The 17,309-nt window shown below is 39.6% G+C and overlaps 2 protein-coding genes across 2 annotated transcripts; both read left to right on the top strand.

Moving 5' to 3' along the window:
* Positions 1 to 3,095: 3,095 nt before the first annotated feature.
* On the top strand, positions 3,096 to 5,182 carry LOC146757604 (obscurin-like). Its single transcript, XM_085520695.1, has 3 exons — positions 3,096 to 3,126; positions 3,322 to 3,586; positions 4,571 to 5,182. Exons 1-3 carry the CDS (start codon positions 3,096 to 3,098, stop codon positions 4,602 to 4,604), a joined length of 330 nt encoding a protein of 109 aa, XP_085376821.1. The 3' UTR covers positions 4,605 to 5,182.
* A 5,997-nt stretch (positions 5,183 to 11,179) lies between these two features.
* On the top strand, positions 11,180 to 15,634 carry LOC146757603 (uncharacterized). The gene is made up of 3 exons (XM_085520694.1): positions 11,180 to 11,346; positions 13,792 to 14,995; positions 15,436 to 15,634. Exons 2-3 carry the CDS (start codon positions 13,848 to 13,850, stop codon positions 15,632 to 15,634), a joined length of 1,347 nt encoding a protein of 448 aa, XP_085376820.1. The 5' UTR covers positions 11,180 to 11,346; positions 13,792 to 13,847.
* Positions 15,635 to 17,309: the final 1,675 nt, after the last annotated feature.

Raw genomic sequence — 17,309 nt, 5'->3', positions numbered from 1 at the left:
TTCTATGCAAATATGTGTAAGGAAAAGATGCTGCACTCAGTTCTGGAAATACCCTGACAAATATATCTCTACTGTTTCACAGCTGGAGATATCAAGATTGTTAAAGCACTGGAAGATGTGGAAGTGAATGAATATGGGAGTGCATCTTTTGTCTGAGATTTCACACGATGAGGTTCAGAGCCAGTGGTACAAAGATGACAACAAGCTGAAGGCTGATGACAACATCAGAATGCGGCAAGATGGTAGGGTGTAAGAGGGGGATCTTTCTCCAGAGTGGGGGGTGGGTTGGAGATCAAGCATATAAGACATCTGAAATGAAGTGAAGAAGGTTCAGAAGGGAGTTCCCCTTTTGTTTTGGGACTGAGGTTAGGGTGGAACAAGTGACATGGTGGGATGCTTAGTGTGGGAAGTGTGATGCTATCCCACCATCCCACACTGCTGGGAGCAGGTAGGAAATGAGTGCAGTTATTTCCAAAGTGGGGGTGAACAGGGCAGTCAGTTCACCTCTCCAAAGAGGTTTTGTCTGACAGTGAGTGTGATCCTTCTGTATCAGGTACTTTGAAGGTGACGACGGCCACATTTGGTCAGTCCTTGTAGAAGCCATGTTTAGATTACACTTTGGTGGGGATGTGGACGTGGGGGAATGGGTGGTTTCATTGACATGAGAGAACAGGCAGTGATGCTGTGAAACCAGATGGATGATGCTCAGCCTGGCCATGTGCCTCAGAGCTCTTTGCTCAAGGAAGCCAAGTGTAGTTGTGGGGTTGCTCTCAAGAGCCCAGTTTGGTAGGGATGAGCTGGCAGTTGGACTAGATGACCTTAGTGGTCTTTTCCAGCCTTAGTGACTCTGTGGTTCTCTGCTTCAGGAAAGAGCTACTCGCTGACTTACACACGTGTCCAAGTCAAGGATGCAGCAGAAATAAAATCTGTAGCAGAAAAGGCAGAATCTCGTGAATCTTGTGCCCATCTTACAGTTAAAGGTAATTATGCTTCTGATGACGATTTTGATTAAATTATCTTATGTTATAAATGAGCTAACATCCTTTGATTTAATGTCAAGTAAGTTAAACACCACCAGGACCTTTCACAGAAATAAAAACTCCTACCTACCTACCTTTCTGCCCACAAAATATCCAGCTTCTCTTTTGGAATTTACTTTTGCTAAGTAAAACAGATTATTTTCTTAGGAGGTTGATTTTCTACGTTTAGACTTCAGCTTTGTGTTTGAACGTTGAGGGATAAAAAACATAGCTTGACTTTTTCTTCAATTTCTCTTGCTGTTTGAAAAGAACACAGGGTTTTGGTTTTTTTTTTAATATATACAATGTTAGGGTATATATATGATGTTAAGTGTGATAAAGAAAAGGGAGACATTTGAGTTAGCACACTACTCAAGAGTTCAGTCCCCAGCTTTGCCACTGTTACAATTATAAGGGCAAGAACTTCCTGGAAAATGAATTTCTCCTAAGTAGAGTCATTACATTTGAGCTACAGAGACCTTTACTAGGTGAAAACTTGTTGTTCAGAGCTAAGTTGCTGTATTTAACCAAAGTAATTATCAATGTCCGTGTTTCATTGAACCTCTTTTCCATTTCGTAATGCGAGGAGTTTGATATTGGGATGGGAAGGTCATGGTTTGATTTAGATGTTGGACTGGGAATCAGAAGATCTGGGCACTTTTCAGATTGTCAATCTTATTGTCTGACTTCTTAACAACATTCTTTTCTTTCTATTATTTTTAATGATGTTTCAAGGCATTCTGAGCTGATAGGTGTAGTGTTCATGTGCAGTAATGCTGGTGTGAGTAAGTGGGGTGATAATGTAAGGGTTTTTTACATTCCTTCTAAATCTCTGCTTTCTCTTGTTCCATCCTTCTTAAAGAGCAATCAGTTAATATTGTAAAGGAGCTGTGTGATGACGATGTGACTGAGCCTGAAGAAGCCAAATTTGAATGCGAGATATCCATTCCTTCTGTGAAACCTCCCAAGTAGTATCTACGTGGGGAAGTCTTACAGGCTGGCAGAAACTTGATTATGCAGCAAGAAGGCACCATCCACCGGCTTGCCATAGTGAAAACCACCACTGATATGACAAGCATGATTCAGTTCTCAATTGGCAAATCAAAATCCACAGCCAATCTGCTTGTCAGAGGTAACATATCCAGGCTTGGTTTACATCATGAAGATGAAGAATTAATTAACGTACAGCCTTCCTTCACTGGGGTCTTTGAAATATTTTGTGTGTGTCTGGAGGATCTGCTCCATTTTAAGTTCAAAGTCGTTGGACACTAAATGAGACAGCTGCATCTCAGTAAAAGATCTGTTTGAATAGCTGTGATGTGCTTACTATTCAGATCTACAGAGCTGAGGTTTTGTCCTTGGCTATACCAAAGAAGTCAAATCAGGTGGAATTAATTGTATTTCTGAACTAGACAAGTTTAAGTTTGGTAGCACCTAAATTTGATGCAGTTTGTCATTGATTTCATCTGAAAGAAACTTGCAGGCTTTTTATCTGCTGTTGTCCCCAGCATAAGAGTCTCCATTCACATCCTGAAGTATTTGTTATATTTTCAACTCACTCTTATTTGAATAAAAGCCTCTACAATTGGGAGCAATTAAATAAGCACAGAACAAGAGCTGGAGCTTGCATTTGGTAGATAATATACAGTATTACTTTATAGAAATGTAGTCAATGGCATTCCCTATAGACAATCGTTTGTTTTATCTTTAGAGTCGTTCAAAGAACCATTGTGAACTTGACATTAATTGGAATGGAATACATGCAAGAGACTTTCCTCTTCTTCCAATTGTCCTCATCCTTTCTTCTCTTCCACCCCTGCTTTGCAGATTACCATATACAAATCACCAGGAAGTTGGAGGACAAGACAGCTTTGGAACATCATTCTGTCATCCTGTCCTGTGATTTCAGGCCTTCTCCAAAGGTTGTGAAATGGTTCAAAGGCCACACACCCATCGAGCCCTCTGAGAAGTACAAGATCAAGAGGGATAAGCATTCAGCAGAGCTCAAGATTCTGAAGCTGAAGCCCGATGATGCTGGTGTGTACAAGTGCAAGGCAGGAATTGCAGACTGAGGCCATGCTGACAGCTGAAGATATGAGCAGGGAGGGTGACCTCTTCCACGTCCTATTTCACCTCAGATTTCTCTTCTTGAGGTTGATTTCTGCCGTTCTCTCCTGCTAACTTTATAAATGTATCATCTTCACTGAGAAGATTACACAAAGATCATCTAGTCCAACCATTCTACCACATCCCAGTATGATTTATAGTAACAGTGGTAACAGTTCACCTTGTTTCCCCACAGCCCGCAATGTAGAAGTAACGAAGCACCTGCAGGATGTGGAAATTGAAGAAGAGAGCTCTGCTGTCTTCTCCTGCGAGCTGTCCCATAATGACGAGGACGTGGAATGGTTCCTGAATGGCAACCTCCTTTACACCAACAATTACAATGACATCAAGAATGTTGGCAATTGCTGCACACTAACAATGAAGCAGGTTAAGCCTGAGGATGCTGGCACAGTGACAGTGAAGTCAGACAAGGTGTCAGAAAGCGCACCTGAAGGTGATAGGTGGGTCTGATCACACCCCTCCTGGATGTAAGAGATGCTAAGGAGCTCCAGTTCATTCTATTGTGCAGCAATCCTGCTTCTAAAGCTGACCTCTCTGGGGTGAAAAGTCATCAGAGGCTTTCTTCCAGTGGAAGGATCCATTGCAGCAGATATCAACGAAGGAGGATGGTTTTGGTGTCCTGCCAAAGCATTCCATTGCTTTTTATCCTCATTTTATTTACCACAAGGAGAGTTACAAGAGCAGTTTCTTTTACTGCTTCAGTAACATGCAGTGTCAATGCTGTTGTCTCCAAGGATTTATGACTGCAGGGAGAGATCATTCAGTGTGTGTTTTGCCTCTGGGATGACTAGTGACCAGGCTGTGAGCAACCTGATCTAGCTGTGAATGTCCCTTTTTATTGCAGGGGAGCTGGGCTAGATGGCCTTTAAGGGTCTCTTCCAATTCTAAGGGTACTGTGATTCTAATCTGCTCTCCCCAGCAATTAAGCTCTTTTACTCTATGCGCTCAGAGTTTGAAGGATTTCCTCTTTCTCCTTTCTTTTACATTTGGTGGAAGTTTTTTCCCCAGTGTAAACCTCTGATGTGTGAAATAGAAGATAGATAAAAGGAGTCAATAAAACAGGAAAATCAAAAGTGTTCAGCAGCTTATCCTCTTAATCCTGTGGCCTGCTGTGTGAGCTCTGCTCCATGTGAGGGCAGTGCCAGCTCTCCAGCTTTAGAAGAGCTGCATCCCAATTATTTCATATGATATCAGTCCCACCCAAGGCAATGCAGGCTGTCCCTCCTGTTCCCTGTATTCTCCTACTGATTAGTTCAGAATTCCATAAAGTGCATTCAGTCAACACACATGAAACCGCTTTATGTTCTATATTGGTGTCGTCAGTGCTGGTAAAGATTTATTTATCCCTCTTTAAAAATCTGAAAGCAACTGGAAATGTCTCAACTTCTGTATCACATTGTTCTGTTTTGCCCTTTTAATTGCAGAGAAGCCTGCTGTCTTCGTGAAGTCCTTGGATGATGTTTTTGGTGAGGAGCGGGGTGTGATTAAATTGGAATGCGAAGTCTCTAAAGAGAAGGTCAAACCAGTGTGGAAGAAGGACGGTGATGTGCTCACTTCTGGCAACAAGTATGAGCTGGTACAGTCTGGGAAGACCCTATGTCCCCTTATCCATGACTTCGAGAAGTCAGATGCAGGTTTCTATACCTGTGATATTGGCAGTGATGTTGCCAAATCAAAGGTCGGCATTCAGGGTAAGTACTGTGGAAAGTAAAGGAGTGCTGAAAGCACATTCAGTGTGGTCACTATGTCTTACACCTATTCCCGCACGAGCCTTAATAGTTTCTACAATAGAAGTGTATTACTGCAATTTAGCGCAGTGATGTCTGGAAAATTCCCATTGCTTTTGATGTAAATGTATCTCATTTTGCCATGAAAATCACCAAACACATCAAGAATGTCCTGGAAATGTTTCCTTTCTAAACATCCCTAAAATGGAGAAATGGTTTGAACACCAGTAGGGGTAGGATGGTAACAAATTAGCTAATAGAAACATTTAATTTCTTGTCGTAGGCAAAACCCTTTTTCTCACGCAGCATCCTAGAGTTGTCCTCTCTGTTAGGTTGCTCCCTCTGTAGCTCATTGAATCTTCATTCTGCTCCATGGACTGAGCTGCTCTCCTTGTAGTTCTTCCAGAGCAAAGACAAGAGATTCACGTCTCTTTTTTTTTTATAGCTTTCTGGTAATTCTGAGTGGAGATGTCTTAGAGAATACATCAGTAAGGAATGCAGCCATGTTCTGCAAATCCTGAGTTAAAACACCAGTACTGCTACTCATGTCAGTCACAAATGCCTTTTCTCCATATAAACCTCATACTAACGTATCTCTTACCTTCCAGAGCTGAATAGTGGCATTACCAAACGGCTGAAAACCACTGAAATCCAGGAGGGAGAAGATTGTACTTTTGAATGCATTCTCTCCCGTGAAAGCATTGATGAGTTCAACTGGACACTGACTGGAAGCAGAGTGGAAAGTGGTGGGCGATTTAAAGCTTCTAACGTGGGTTGGTAAGAGACTCTCATTATCAAAAGTGTGACTCCTACTGATGCTGGGGAAGTCGTTTTTACTGCCCGTGGTCTAACCTCCAAAGCCTCTCTGTCTGTGAAAGGTAATGAGATGGGAGAGATTCTGGGGTCTGATTCCTTCAACTGTCTTCTGATAAGATTGTCGTGAGAGCTAACTCATAATATGGTTAAAGTGAATAGCAACCTTCTACTTGAACCTTGAAGCACTGAGAATTTCTCTTAAAAATAAGTAAAAGGAGGAACCATTTGACACAAATGTGAGAACTACCCAAAGCACTGGGGTAGTGTTGGAAATGGGCATCTCACTACAGCTTGTTCCATTAACAGTAAATCAGGAATGCTCTGTTGAGGGAACTGTGGGAGCAAATATCCTCTAAGTATAAGCCGAAGGGATGGCCTTCACATCATCTAGCTGTACAACAAATTCCTATCTAGAGCATGTGCATCTGAGAGCATCATCCGAAGCTCACAGTGTGATGAGTGGAGAGAAGAAAGAGGCAGTTTTCAGACATGGTTCATCATCCTCAATTGGGTAGATTTAAGAGAGAATAAATGCTGCCTGGAATTCTATTGTCTGTACTTTGCAGATTACTGCTGGCTGTAGGATGGCGTCTGTTGCAAGTGCCTCTCTAACTTATCTCCAGCATGTAGATGCGTGTATTTTGAGAGAGGCATCCTACCCTAAGTGTATGTTACTCAAAAAGCAATGTTTTCTTCCAGGAAAACCTACTGAGGTTTCAAAACAGCTGGAGGATAAGACAGCAGCAGCAGGGCAGGACATCAGCCTGAGCTGTGAGCTGTCAAAACCGGATTTGAACATCAGGTGGTACAAGGATGGCAAAGCAATCAGAAAAAGCCAGAAGTACGACTTGCAGCAGGAGGGAAGTGGGGCCATTCTGATCATCCATGACTCTACTGCCAAGGACAGTGGGGAGTACACCTGTGAGACAGAGGACTCTGAAACAAAAGCCAGGGTCACTGTGCAAGGTGAGTTTAAAAGCACACTGGGGATGGCATGTAGAGAAGTCGAGGTAAATATCTGCAGCCTGTGGGTGATGTTTTTCTCTTCTGTTTCCTTGAGCAGGATCAATTCTTATTTTTCAGAAAATATGATGGATTAAAATCTTTTCCTTAAAATAATCTGGAAACCGAATGATTCTCCAGTGTGATGTGGATCTGGGCAGCGTGGTCTGGTGGTTGGTGGCCCCTTGACAGGGGGTTTAAAACTAGATACTCTTTGAGGTCCTTTCCTACTCAGGCCACTCTATGATTCTGTGATCATTCTATGGTTCTATGATCTTGGTTGTTAGTGAGCCAAGAAAATATGGCAATCTGAATTAGTCTACATTGAATATGTGTAATCAAAACTATATGCAGTTTATCAGATGAGATCCTACCAGCGCATGTGTAATGGTATTGAACTTTCCAGATATCTACTGGAATTATCAGACCTATGTAAATGGGTGGACTCTGTGGTCTTCTTAGACTCTTTGCATCTCTATGTGATATTCTGAAATGAGGGCAAAGGAGATTCAGGACACCTCTGTATGCTTGGGACTTGTTGGGGTAACAAATCCCTTTGTCCTACACCCTCATCCTTTTTTTTTTCCTTCCAGAAAAACCTAATTACTTTATCAAGGAACTTTCACATGTGAAAATTGAAGAAAGTGCAAGTGCACTTTTTACATGTCAGAGCGAGAAAGCCGCATCCTTCGTCATATGGAGGAAAGGCATTGCTGAGCTCAGGCCTGGCAGGAAATACAAGAGGGCACAGAAAGGACGAGACCTGCAGCTGTGCATAAAAAATCTGGAGAAAAGTGACAGTGACGTGTACACCTGTGACATTGGTGATGCCCAGTCCAGAGCCAAGCTGGTTGTACAAGGTATGTGTGAGAGCCATATGACTGCGCATCCTGTTTCTCCACTACCAAGACATTATCCTGGTAGAATTTGTACATTTATGGCAGGTCTTTGGGGCTGCAGCTGTCTGGCCTGAATAGCGGTTCACAAGCCATGCACAGAGCAAGCTGCACAGAAAGGGAAAGAACTACCAACTAGAGCAGTGCCATTGAGAACTTTATGTATCATTTAAAAACCAAAAATGCTGATGTACGGTGAGGCTGGTGACCCAGAAATCAGTGTGAACTTTCTATCTCTGACCTTTCTGAGTTACAAATAGTCCTCCAGAGTTCTAGGCAAAAATTCCCTTATGCTGCATTCTGGGTAGTTGTCACGGTTTAAACAAAAATCTACCTGTGTCCGTGACAGGGGGGCCACAGGCAAGCGAGGTGCTAGAAGGAGCTGAACCTCTGTCCCAACTACTTCAGAAGCAGCCCAAACCCCCTCGTACACAGCTAAGATTTTCTCAGTTGGAGTGTAGCAGTCCTCAGACCCTTTATATGCTCGACTCCAAAGTCCCAGGGGTTGGCCTTGGGTTTCTCCTAAAGCTCTTTGCCACAAACTCCAAGTGGGACCTTTCTCTCCAGCAGCAGTGTAGAGGATGTTCTTTACATCCTGTCCTGTCCGTACTGGCCCCAAGGCCACAGCACGGGCTATCTCTTGTTTTATCTGCTCAAAAGCCTGCTGCTGCTCAGGACCCCATGAGAAATTATTCTTCTTCCGTGTTACCTGATAGAGGGGGCTCACTATGTGGCTGTAGTTTGGGACATGCATTCTCCAAAAGCCCACTACTCCCAGAAAAGATTGGGTCTCTGTCTTGTTGGTGGGAGGAGACATAGCAGTGATTTTTTCAATCACATCTGCTGGGATGTGTCGATGCCCATCTTGCCATTTTACACCTAAGAACTGGATTTCCTGGGCAGACCCCTTCACCTTGCTGCGCTTAATGGCAAAACCAGCTTGCAAAAGAATTTGGATTATCTGTTTTCTTTTCTTGAAAATCTCTGCTGCTGTATGGCCCCACACGACAATAACATCAATATACTGCAAGTGTTTGGGAGCAGTAAAATTATTCATGCTTTATATGATGTTATGATGTGGAATACTGATAGCAAAATTACAAAATTATTAAACCATGACACCCTGGTATTTTTCTTTTTTTTTTCTTAAATATTTTCCTTTTTACTATTTAAATGTTATGGGCACATCTTATAGAAACACAAGGCTGTTTACAAAGAAGTGCATGCTGTGTTGCTGTATGATGAGCAAGATACATCTATTCTTCATCTAGCAGGAATAGTTGCTGAGCCTTAAGAACAGTTTCAGAAAGCTTTGGGAATTTGGGCGTTTTCCTTGTTTCTGCAACACAAAATGAAAATTTACGCTGTATACAAGGAAAAGGGGAGTCCGAACTTGTACGTTAAATTTGAAGGAGATCAATCTGGGGTAATATTTAAAAAAAAAAAAAAAAAAAAAAAGGGAGCGTGGTCATCAAATACTATAAAATATATTAGCTGTTACTAGAATGCCACTTATCTTCCCCCCATACGAATCACTGTCATGTTGTATGTGAATTTGTGAGGTGGGTTTTGAAGCTGAAATTAAAAACTTCTTGTATGGCTGTCTTCATAGTGGCTATCCAGACTATCTGTAGAAATAACAGCTATTATGTAGTCAGCTATTCACCAGTTTTAACTGATTATAAATTACGTTTCAGGGTGGAGAACATAGCATAGTGCCTGACACATGTGTTGATCCTGAGGGCATTCTTGATTCTGTGCATTATGATGTCATGGATATTAAAGAGCAAGCTGAGGCAGCACATAGTTCCATTGTATCCCTGGGGGACCCGAAGGAAGATATTGGCTGGTTTGAAAAGCAGCTGGAGAAAACTAACTTTGAACTGATGGAGACCAATGAAGAGCTAACAGAGAAAAGCACCAAACTACTTAAAACTGAAGAAGAGCTGATGCAGAAGAACAAAGGTGAGTTATGCGATGTGAAAGGTAGAAGACAGAAATAGTTCATTAATCTAAAAGAAAAATAACCAGTTTGAGTAGGAATTAGAGGAGATGTTCTACCTTTGGAACCATAGCCTGTAGATAAGTGATAGTTTGTTCCTTGTGTATATTCAGGTTCAGCAATTCCACGGTTTTTGGTTATTTCTTTTCTATTTTCCCCCCTCTCCTTTAAACTGCAACTAGCAGCTTTACGCTTTCATAAGTATGGGGTTAAATATATCTTATATATCTATATCTTGATTTTTACTTTTATATTGTAATCTCTACTCTTCTTTATGTCTTGTTGATGCAATGTTTTCATTCCAAGAAATATAGAAAACTTTTGAATCACTCCCAATAAGTGAAGACCACATGCAAATTAATTAATCTGTTCAAAAGCTACCTAAACATTAGAATATCTGGAAAAATTGATTACTTGATAAACTATCTATTGGCTACTTGTGTAATACAACCTTTTCTGTGTGTTACAGACTTTGAAATGCAGGTGATTAAATTGGATGAGTCTGTTGAGCAACTTAAAGAAGCAACTGAGGTAACTTTATCAAGAAGATGTTGTGTAAAATTGTTTTAATACCAACTTGTGGTAGCTTAAAATGCTATTCCAGTAGGCTCCATTATCAGGATATCTCCACGTTCTATGCAGTCCATAAAACTTTATCCTGACTAATGTACTGTGAGCTACTGAATATGTGAAGACTAGCTTGATTAAGTATGTGTGCATACCACTTCTGATGGTTTTTGTTCATTTTTTGATGTTTGGTAGCCTGAAGTAGCTCTGAAAACATTTATAGTTAATTCTGTCACTCAGATCTCTAACCTTGTAAGCTTAGCAACTTGACCCTCCTTAGTCTTTGACTGTCTGCATCACTGCAACTTAGTATTTCCATGGTATTAAAGCTGACTGTGATGAGTAGTCATGTCCTCGCCTATTACTTCTTCCAAGAACAAGGCTCCAACTCTATCTGTGAGATTGTGTGGCCTGAACACTTTTGAAGCTTTTCTTTTCATAAGCTACTAAAGATGAATAATCAGTCCTTGGCAGTGCCAGCATGGCTTAACAATCGTCATCTTGTAAGTAAGGAAGCTTCACTTGTGGTCAAGGACACAATCTAAAATATGCGTGACAGAGCTGACTAAGCTTTAAGGTTGGATTATATCTGTCACGATGAAAGTGATTTTAGCAGCTTAGCAGAAGTGTGATGTGATGAACTTGTATGAGAGCTGACCATTTGCTCTTTGACCATGTTTGTAATTTTGTTGACTTCTTGGAAACAGGAAATTATTTGATAAACTGGTAAACTCTTGATTGTGTGCAAGTCTTTTACTTTGTAACCTGCTAGGCTCTTGCTTTCCCTTGTATACTCTACCGAGTATTGCACTTGTCATTATCTGAAGGTGTACTTGTTCTGTCTGCTATTGAGATTTGTAACTGATGTCTATAGAGTCACCGGGTAAATATTTTAGCTGTATGGTTTTGTGTAAATATTTGCCTACAGAAGATTACTGAGACTTAAGTGCTCCTTTTGTTAAGCTTCAATGTAACTGATCTTATATCAATACAGGAAAAGACTACCTACCATTTAACTACCATTAAAGCAGAACCGGCAGAAGAGAACACTAATAAAGGAACTGAAAGCAGCCAATTTTCAGTGCTTTGAGTTAAAGCACTGAAACAAGAGAAAACTGAGTTGGAAGTGGGAAGAAAGCACAGTACTGACGAGGATAAGCCTACTGTGGAAGAGCCACCTCCAAAGAAAGGTACAGTTTCTTCCATCGTTGAACAGGGTGTCTTCCAAAACAATAAATTGCTTCCTATTCCGGATAGGAAGCAAAAGGCTGTGAAGCGCGTACCTTATGGTATAAGGAGAAAAGCCACTGTGTTAAACTGTAAATAGAAGTAACTGTTATGTAAATATCCCTTTTTCAGAAGGTCCTATGCTGTTCATTTTTGAATGCTTAAGAATCAAAGTTTTTTGCACTATTTTTTTCCTTTTTGCTGCTTTTTCCTCATCTGTTGATGCACTTGCAGATTTGGTAATAGTTTTAAAGCGGTTTCTTTAGGATTGTTTCAACTGCTCTTGCTGATCTTCTGAGTAGCATCAGCTGCTCAAGTGCTTTTTTTTGTTTGTTTGTTTTGTTTTTCCTGAAGCAACTATCAAAATTGTTGACGACCTGCTAATTGCTCGCTCATGGGCAATATTTGAGCAAAATGGTTTGGATAAGCTCTGATGCATTTAACTTCACTTCTGGGCACAGCTGAGCATCAGTGTTCCTAGAATTACGGAAGGCATATACAATGTAGAAGGGAAAATCTAAAACTTAGCTGTAGTCCCTTCCTTTCTTGTATTCCTCTTGCAAAATATGTGCAAGGGAGAAAGTCAAGGCCTTCTTTGGATGAGATGCTGTTCTTGGATGATTTGTCCCTGCTGCCTTTATTTGGCATAAATATTGAATCCTAATGTGACCACTGAATGGCATCACATATAAGCATCTTACCAGAGACTGAGGGAGGGATGTGGACTCCTCCATACTCCAAATAGTAGTGGGTTTGTTCTAATCATATGACCAAAGCTCTCATTTAACAATTAATGACAGCAATGCTCCACATAGGAATTAAAATGGGTAGCTGATAGTCACAATGTCAGCATGAAGTTTTCTGTTAAGAAGTACTGAGTATTCAATCATGTTAAAATTTTCTTCTATTTGTGAGTATTAATAGCATCCAATTTCAAAAACCGCTTAGTATATATTCTTTAGCTATGTTAAATATACACAGTAGAACAATGAGCACAGGTATGTTGTGCTGGTTCTTTTGTAGAATTAGTTATATAAGTAGCACGAGCAAAAGTGTTTTAGGTGATGCTAGGTTATCTCAGCTTCAAGTTCAGGGTATTTACACCATTCTCTGAGCTTTTAGGTCTTGTTTCCTATGCTCTGTAATAATGCTTTTTCCCTACTTCCTGTGTAAGGAGCTTCTAGACTGAACATTACACATCTTCTCCCTAGTCTTATTTATCTTGCTTTAGTGCTTGCTTGTTGTTTTCAGCATAAAGTGTTTAGATTACTTATAAATCATATTCCCCTCACTAGTGTTGCTGGGAGCAGCAGTCAAAACCAAAACCTGGTTTGGGGTGGAATATGCCACTGCTGTTTCTTCAGTATGACTTTTAAATCAGTTGAGGGCTGTATATAAAACTCCTTAGATGACTTAAGAGGCTGTTTCCATGCAGTACATGTGAATCTGTATGTAATGCAGGCTGCACGTGGGTGCTATAAAATCCTGCATTTCTGTAGTTGTAGTAATAAAAGGACTGTACAAGAATCACCATGGAATATATTGTTGTGGTGACACAATCCCTAGTAAGTCTTGACTTATATTTATTTTTCTAATACTTAAAGTATGCATATTATGGAATGGACGTAACTGGATTCTAAAGCAATGATGAAATACAACAGAAGTCGCTTTTGATAGAAAGAAAATGCATGTGATTTTAGCTAATTGCTCACCAGTTAAAGAAAAAAACAGCCCCAAGCTAATGGAATATTTATGGAAACTTGAATCTGCAAATTTGTACAACTTTATGAGTGAACTTTATATGCAAAAGAGTAAGTGTGGACAGAAGTAGGAATCCTCATATTTTGTTTAGAGATCAACTGATTAAGAGAGACAGATATCAACACTTAAGTGATCAACTTGTCCAGGGTTTTATCTTTCTTTTGAAAGTAAGAGGACTGTGAGTTGGAATGAAATTTCTTAGAGAACTGTTTATCTACCATTTAGATGTAGATGGAGTGATTCCTGGCTGCCTTATAGGGATTGCTGAAGCATGGAAGATAGAAAGAATATAGCTGTGAATTATCTATCTCGTTCCCATGTTTCTTAAATCTAATTAGATTTTCTACTGGTGTGGAGTGGAAGGTTTGAGTAGTGCCATGGTAAAAGTGTTCTTCCAGACTGAAAACCTTTTGCTGTTAATTCTGTATAGAAATCTGAGGCACCTGATTACGTGTTCAGAGGACTTGAATTCCTTCACTAGTATCAAATACTATGTGATGTGAGGGCATGGCTTGCATATTACGACAGTTTTTCACTTAGAAGTTGCTACTTGGTGTTGTGAACTGCTATGTAATAATGATTTTAATCAATCTGAGCTACATTCCTTTTCCCTTTTTTTTTTGTTTGTTTGTTTGTTTGTTTTTCAGTAGTTGTAAATGAGAGAAAGAAAAAGAACACTGTAGAGCAAAAGAAAATTGAACACATGAAACAAAAGTGCTCCGCGTACCGAAAGGAAGTACTAGCACTGAGGGAAAGAACTGAAATCATGGAACATCATTTAACTGTGCTTGAAGAACAATGCAGAAGAGAAAAAAATAAAAAAGAAGATTTCAGTAAGCAGGTAACAAGCCTGCGTATTGAGCTTTCTTTTTCTGAAGAAACAGCTGATGCCCTCCGTGAACAAATTCTGCAGGGTCAAGCTGACTATCGGGAAATTGCTTCTGAACTGGATGAACAGAAATCTATCAATATGACACTAGAAGACAAAAATGCCCAACTAACTAACAACATAGAAGTTGCCAAAGAATATATAATTGATAAAGTGTCACAAGTAAAAGAAATGCGGACCAAATTAGATGAATTATACAAATGTCACTTAGAGTTTCATGCCATCAGTACTGACTTTGTCAGTGTAAAGGATTCCTCAGACTCTGAGAAAGATGAGACAGGGACATCTCAAATTAGTTCTGGATGCACTCAGTCACAGACTTCTTCCATCTCAGATCTTGTGCAGGACCTCTCCTTTTACTGTAGTCTTGAAAGGATTTGGGAAGTATGCAGAAGTATTGTTGATGTTTCCTCACAAAAAAGTCAGCACATCAAAGCACTGCTTCAAGACAATGAAAACCTAAAGGCGGGACTGAATAATGCTGAATATCATAATCGTCAACTTGTAATGAAGCTATGTGAGATTACAACTCACACTAGTCAGGAAGATGATCTTGTGAAACAGTTACATGAGCAAATAGAAAAGAAAACTCAGGAGTTTGAAGAAAAGACTGCAGAAGATCAGAGAGTGATTGCACAATTTCAGGAGGAAGTTGCCAACTGTGAGGTAAAAATAAAAGAGCTTGAGTATCTCCTGGAGGCTTACAAGACAATGGAAGACAATGTGTCAAAACTCAATGAATTACTTAAAGAAAAAGAATCTATTATTGTTAATCTAGAGACAGTTACAGCAACTCTGCAGAAGAAGTCTGCTAATGCAGACAAAAAGGTTGAAGAGTTAAGTAGCAAAGAAGCAAATCTGATTCAAGAAGTTCTGCAGCTGAAAAACAGCTTGGAGCAGATGAAACGCTCTCTTCGGGAAAAGGAAAAGAGTGAAATGGAGAAAGTGCAACGTATAGAATCGTAAGTAACCACTGAGTTAACTTAGAGCCCTTTGAGAATGAACTAGAGTTAAAAATAGTTAATGGGAACATCCCTTCGACTTAATGCATTTGCATGCTTATCAATGGCCAAACTACTACTTTAGGATGCTTTGGTATGCTACTTGAGTTCCAAGGGAAAACAGGAGTGTGCAAAGAAATAAAGAATAATATGGGGATTTCTGGTGGTTTTGTTGTACATTCCTCAGAATAGCATCTGAATAATTTATTGCTTCAGCATCTGATTATGAGAAGCAAGCTGAAATTCAAAAGTAATTGTTTAAATCTTGTCACTGGTCTAGATAGATTTACGAGTCTATTTACAAATAGAAACCAACAGGCAGGTCATGGATTAAGCTGTAATTGCTGTTTCCATGAGATGTGTAACAGTAATGTTCTTTGTGTCTTTATTTTTAACATAAGGCTAGAAAATATTCTTTCTGAGAGTTCTGCCCTTGTACTGAATTTGAAAAAAGATTTGCAGAGGAAAGAAGAAGAGTATGCAGATCTAAAAGACAAACATTCTGATGCCGAGAAACAAATTCAGCAACTACAAAGCGAGGTTTGTAGTCAACTGAGATATTTTTTCTCTGTAAGATTATGCTTGGCTTTCTGCTGTTAAAACTTCTCAAACTTTAACTATGAAGCTGGAAATTTCACACTAGTGTGGCTAGCAGCAAATCTTAGGTAAAGTTGCCATTGAAGCTCTAGAGGGGACCAGAAGTTAAAACATGGTTTCACATAGATAATGAACAGAGGAAAGTAAAGTTGGTTGGTAGTCTGGAATAAGGTTTGTGAAGAGAATAGCTAATCTGCCTCTGGAGGGGACTTGTTATTATCTCTACGTTACTGGTGACTTGCCATTGGTATCCGTGGTAACTCCAAAGCCTAAAACCTAAGTCTTGTGAAAAAACGCTGATAACTGGGAAGAAGAATGCTATTTACTTGAAGAGAAATAGACTAATTTCCAGAGGCTCTTTAATATAAGCATGTATATTTTTTTTCTTCAATTTCAGCTTCAGTGATGTTAATAGTTAAAATTTAATTATTAAACAAGTAGATATTTTAAAACCCATTTTGCAGGATCTTAGTCTGAAAGTTTATTGGGTGTGCTTGGGGTGGAAAATTGAAGCTTAAAAATGAATTCATGTCTTCCTTGGTAACCTTGCACTTGCTGTCGTTTTCCTACTCAGCACTTGTTTGTGAATTTCTCTTTATTTAACAAAGAAGTATTTGGCCAGGTTGGATTACAGAAGTCTTTTAATGAACCGTGAGCTGTGCTTACATTACAGGTGTCCACGATGCGTTCTGTGGAGGAATCCCTCAGGAACAGGATGGATGAACTTGAAAGGATTAATAACCAGTTTAAGGATGAGCTGGATTTTAAAGACTATACTATCCAACAACTTAAACAGGTATTTTTCTTGCTCTTAATTTTTATTAAATGAATGATGCAGGTTTTCCAAGCAACAGGAAAAAGGTCAAAAAAAAAAAAAAAATTGGAGCAAAATGAAAGTGGCCAACTGAAATTAGCGGTAGACCATGAAAGATATTCAAATAATTAGTCACTACAGAGCACTGGCAGATTGCTTTAAATACAATAATCTGCATAGTAAATACATATGTAATACATGCATATAACCTTTTCTTGTTGAGTGACATCACGATATGTTAATAGAAATGTCTTACCATAAACTCTTTTTATCAGCTTGAGTCCTTATTTATGCTATATGAAAAACTTATTAATTCTAGGCTGTCTTAAAGATTCTGCTTGTTTCTACTGTGTATGCTTTTCTTTCAACATGAAATATAGGAGCTGGAGGAAAAGGACCATAATATTCAAAAGTGGCATGAGGAGAGAGATCAGTTAGTAGAAGCTTTGGAAGAACAGCTCAAAACTTTGGCTTCTAATGCCATACAAAAAGAGACAGAAATAGCAGAACTGAGACAATCTGCCTTAAAGGATTCAAGCAAGGTCAGCTCTCCTTTCCTCCTACCTGATTAGCTACCCATAAATTCTGTAAAACTCCTGTACCTGCTCTTTGTATTCTGGGTGTGGTTCTGTTCTTAAACACTGTCGTATTGACATCATGTGCAACTAACCAAAAAAAGCACCAGCTTTTATTTTTGTTCTTCAGAAACAGAATTTCTGTTAATTACTAAAATCTCAAATTTTTCAGTAGTTCAGATAAGCAGATGTCAGTTTGATGCTTATGATCCTACAATCAGACTGGACATCTGTAGCTTTTTCCGATAATTCACAGCATTTCCGGATCCCAAGCTAGGCTCAATACTCA

This window comes from Coturnix japonica, chromosome 20, assembly GCF_054131305.1.
Source record: "Coturnix japonica strain WE chromosome 20, WE-NBRP24, whole genome shotgun sequence".
Lineage (NCBI taxonomy): Eukaryota > Metazoa > Chordata > Aves > Galliformes > Phasianidae > Coturnix > Coturnix japonica.
This window is presented reverse-complemented; position numbering and strand designations above follow the sequence as displayed.

Excerpts from the sequence above, each read along its gene's own strand:
- LOC146757604 (XM_085520695.1), top strand. The coding sequence starts at position 3,096 with ATGCTGACAGCTGAAGATATGAGCAGGGAGG. Across the intron at positions 3,127-3,321 it reads TGAAGATATGAGCAGGGAGG|CCCGCAATGTAGAAGTAACG; the intron begins GTGACCTCTTCC and ends GTTTCCCCACAG. Across the intron at positions 3,587-4,570 it reads AGCGCACCTGAAGGTGATAG|AGAAGCCTGCTGTCTTCGTG; the intron begins GTGGGTCTGATC and ends TTTTAATTGCAG.
- LOC146757603 (XM_085520694.1), top strand. The coding sequence starts at position 13,848 with ATGAAACAAAAGTGCTCCGCGTACCGAAAGGAAGTACTAGCACTGAGG. Across the intron at positions 14,996-15,435 it reads AAAGTGCAACGTATAGAATC|GCTAGAAAATATTCTTTCTG; the intron begins GTAAGTAACCAC and ends TTTTAACATAAG.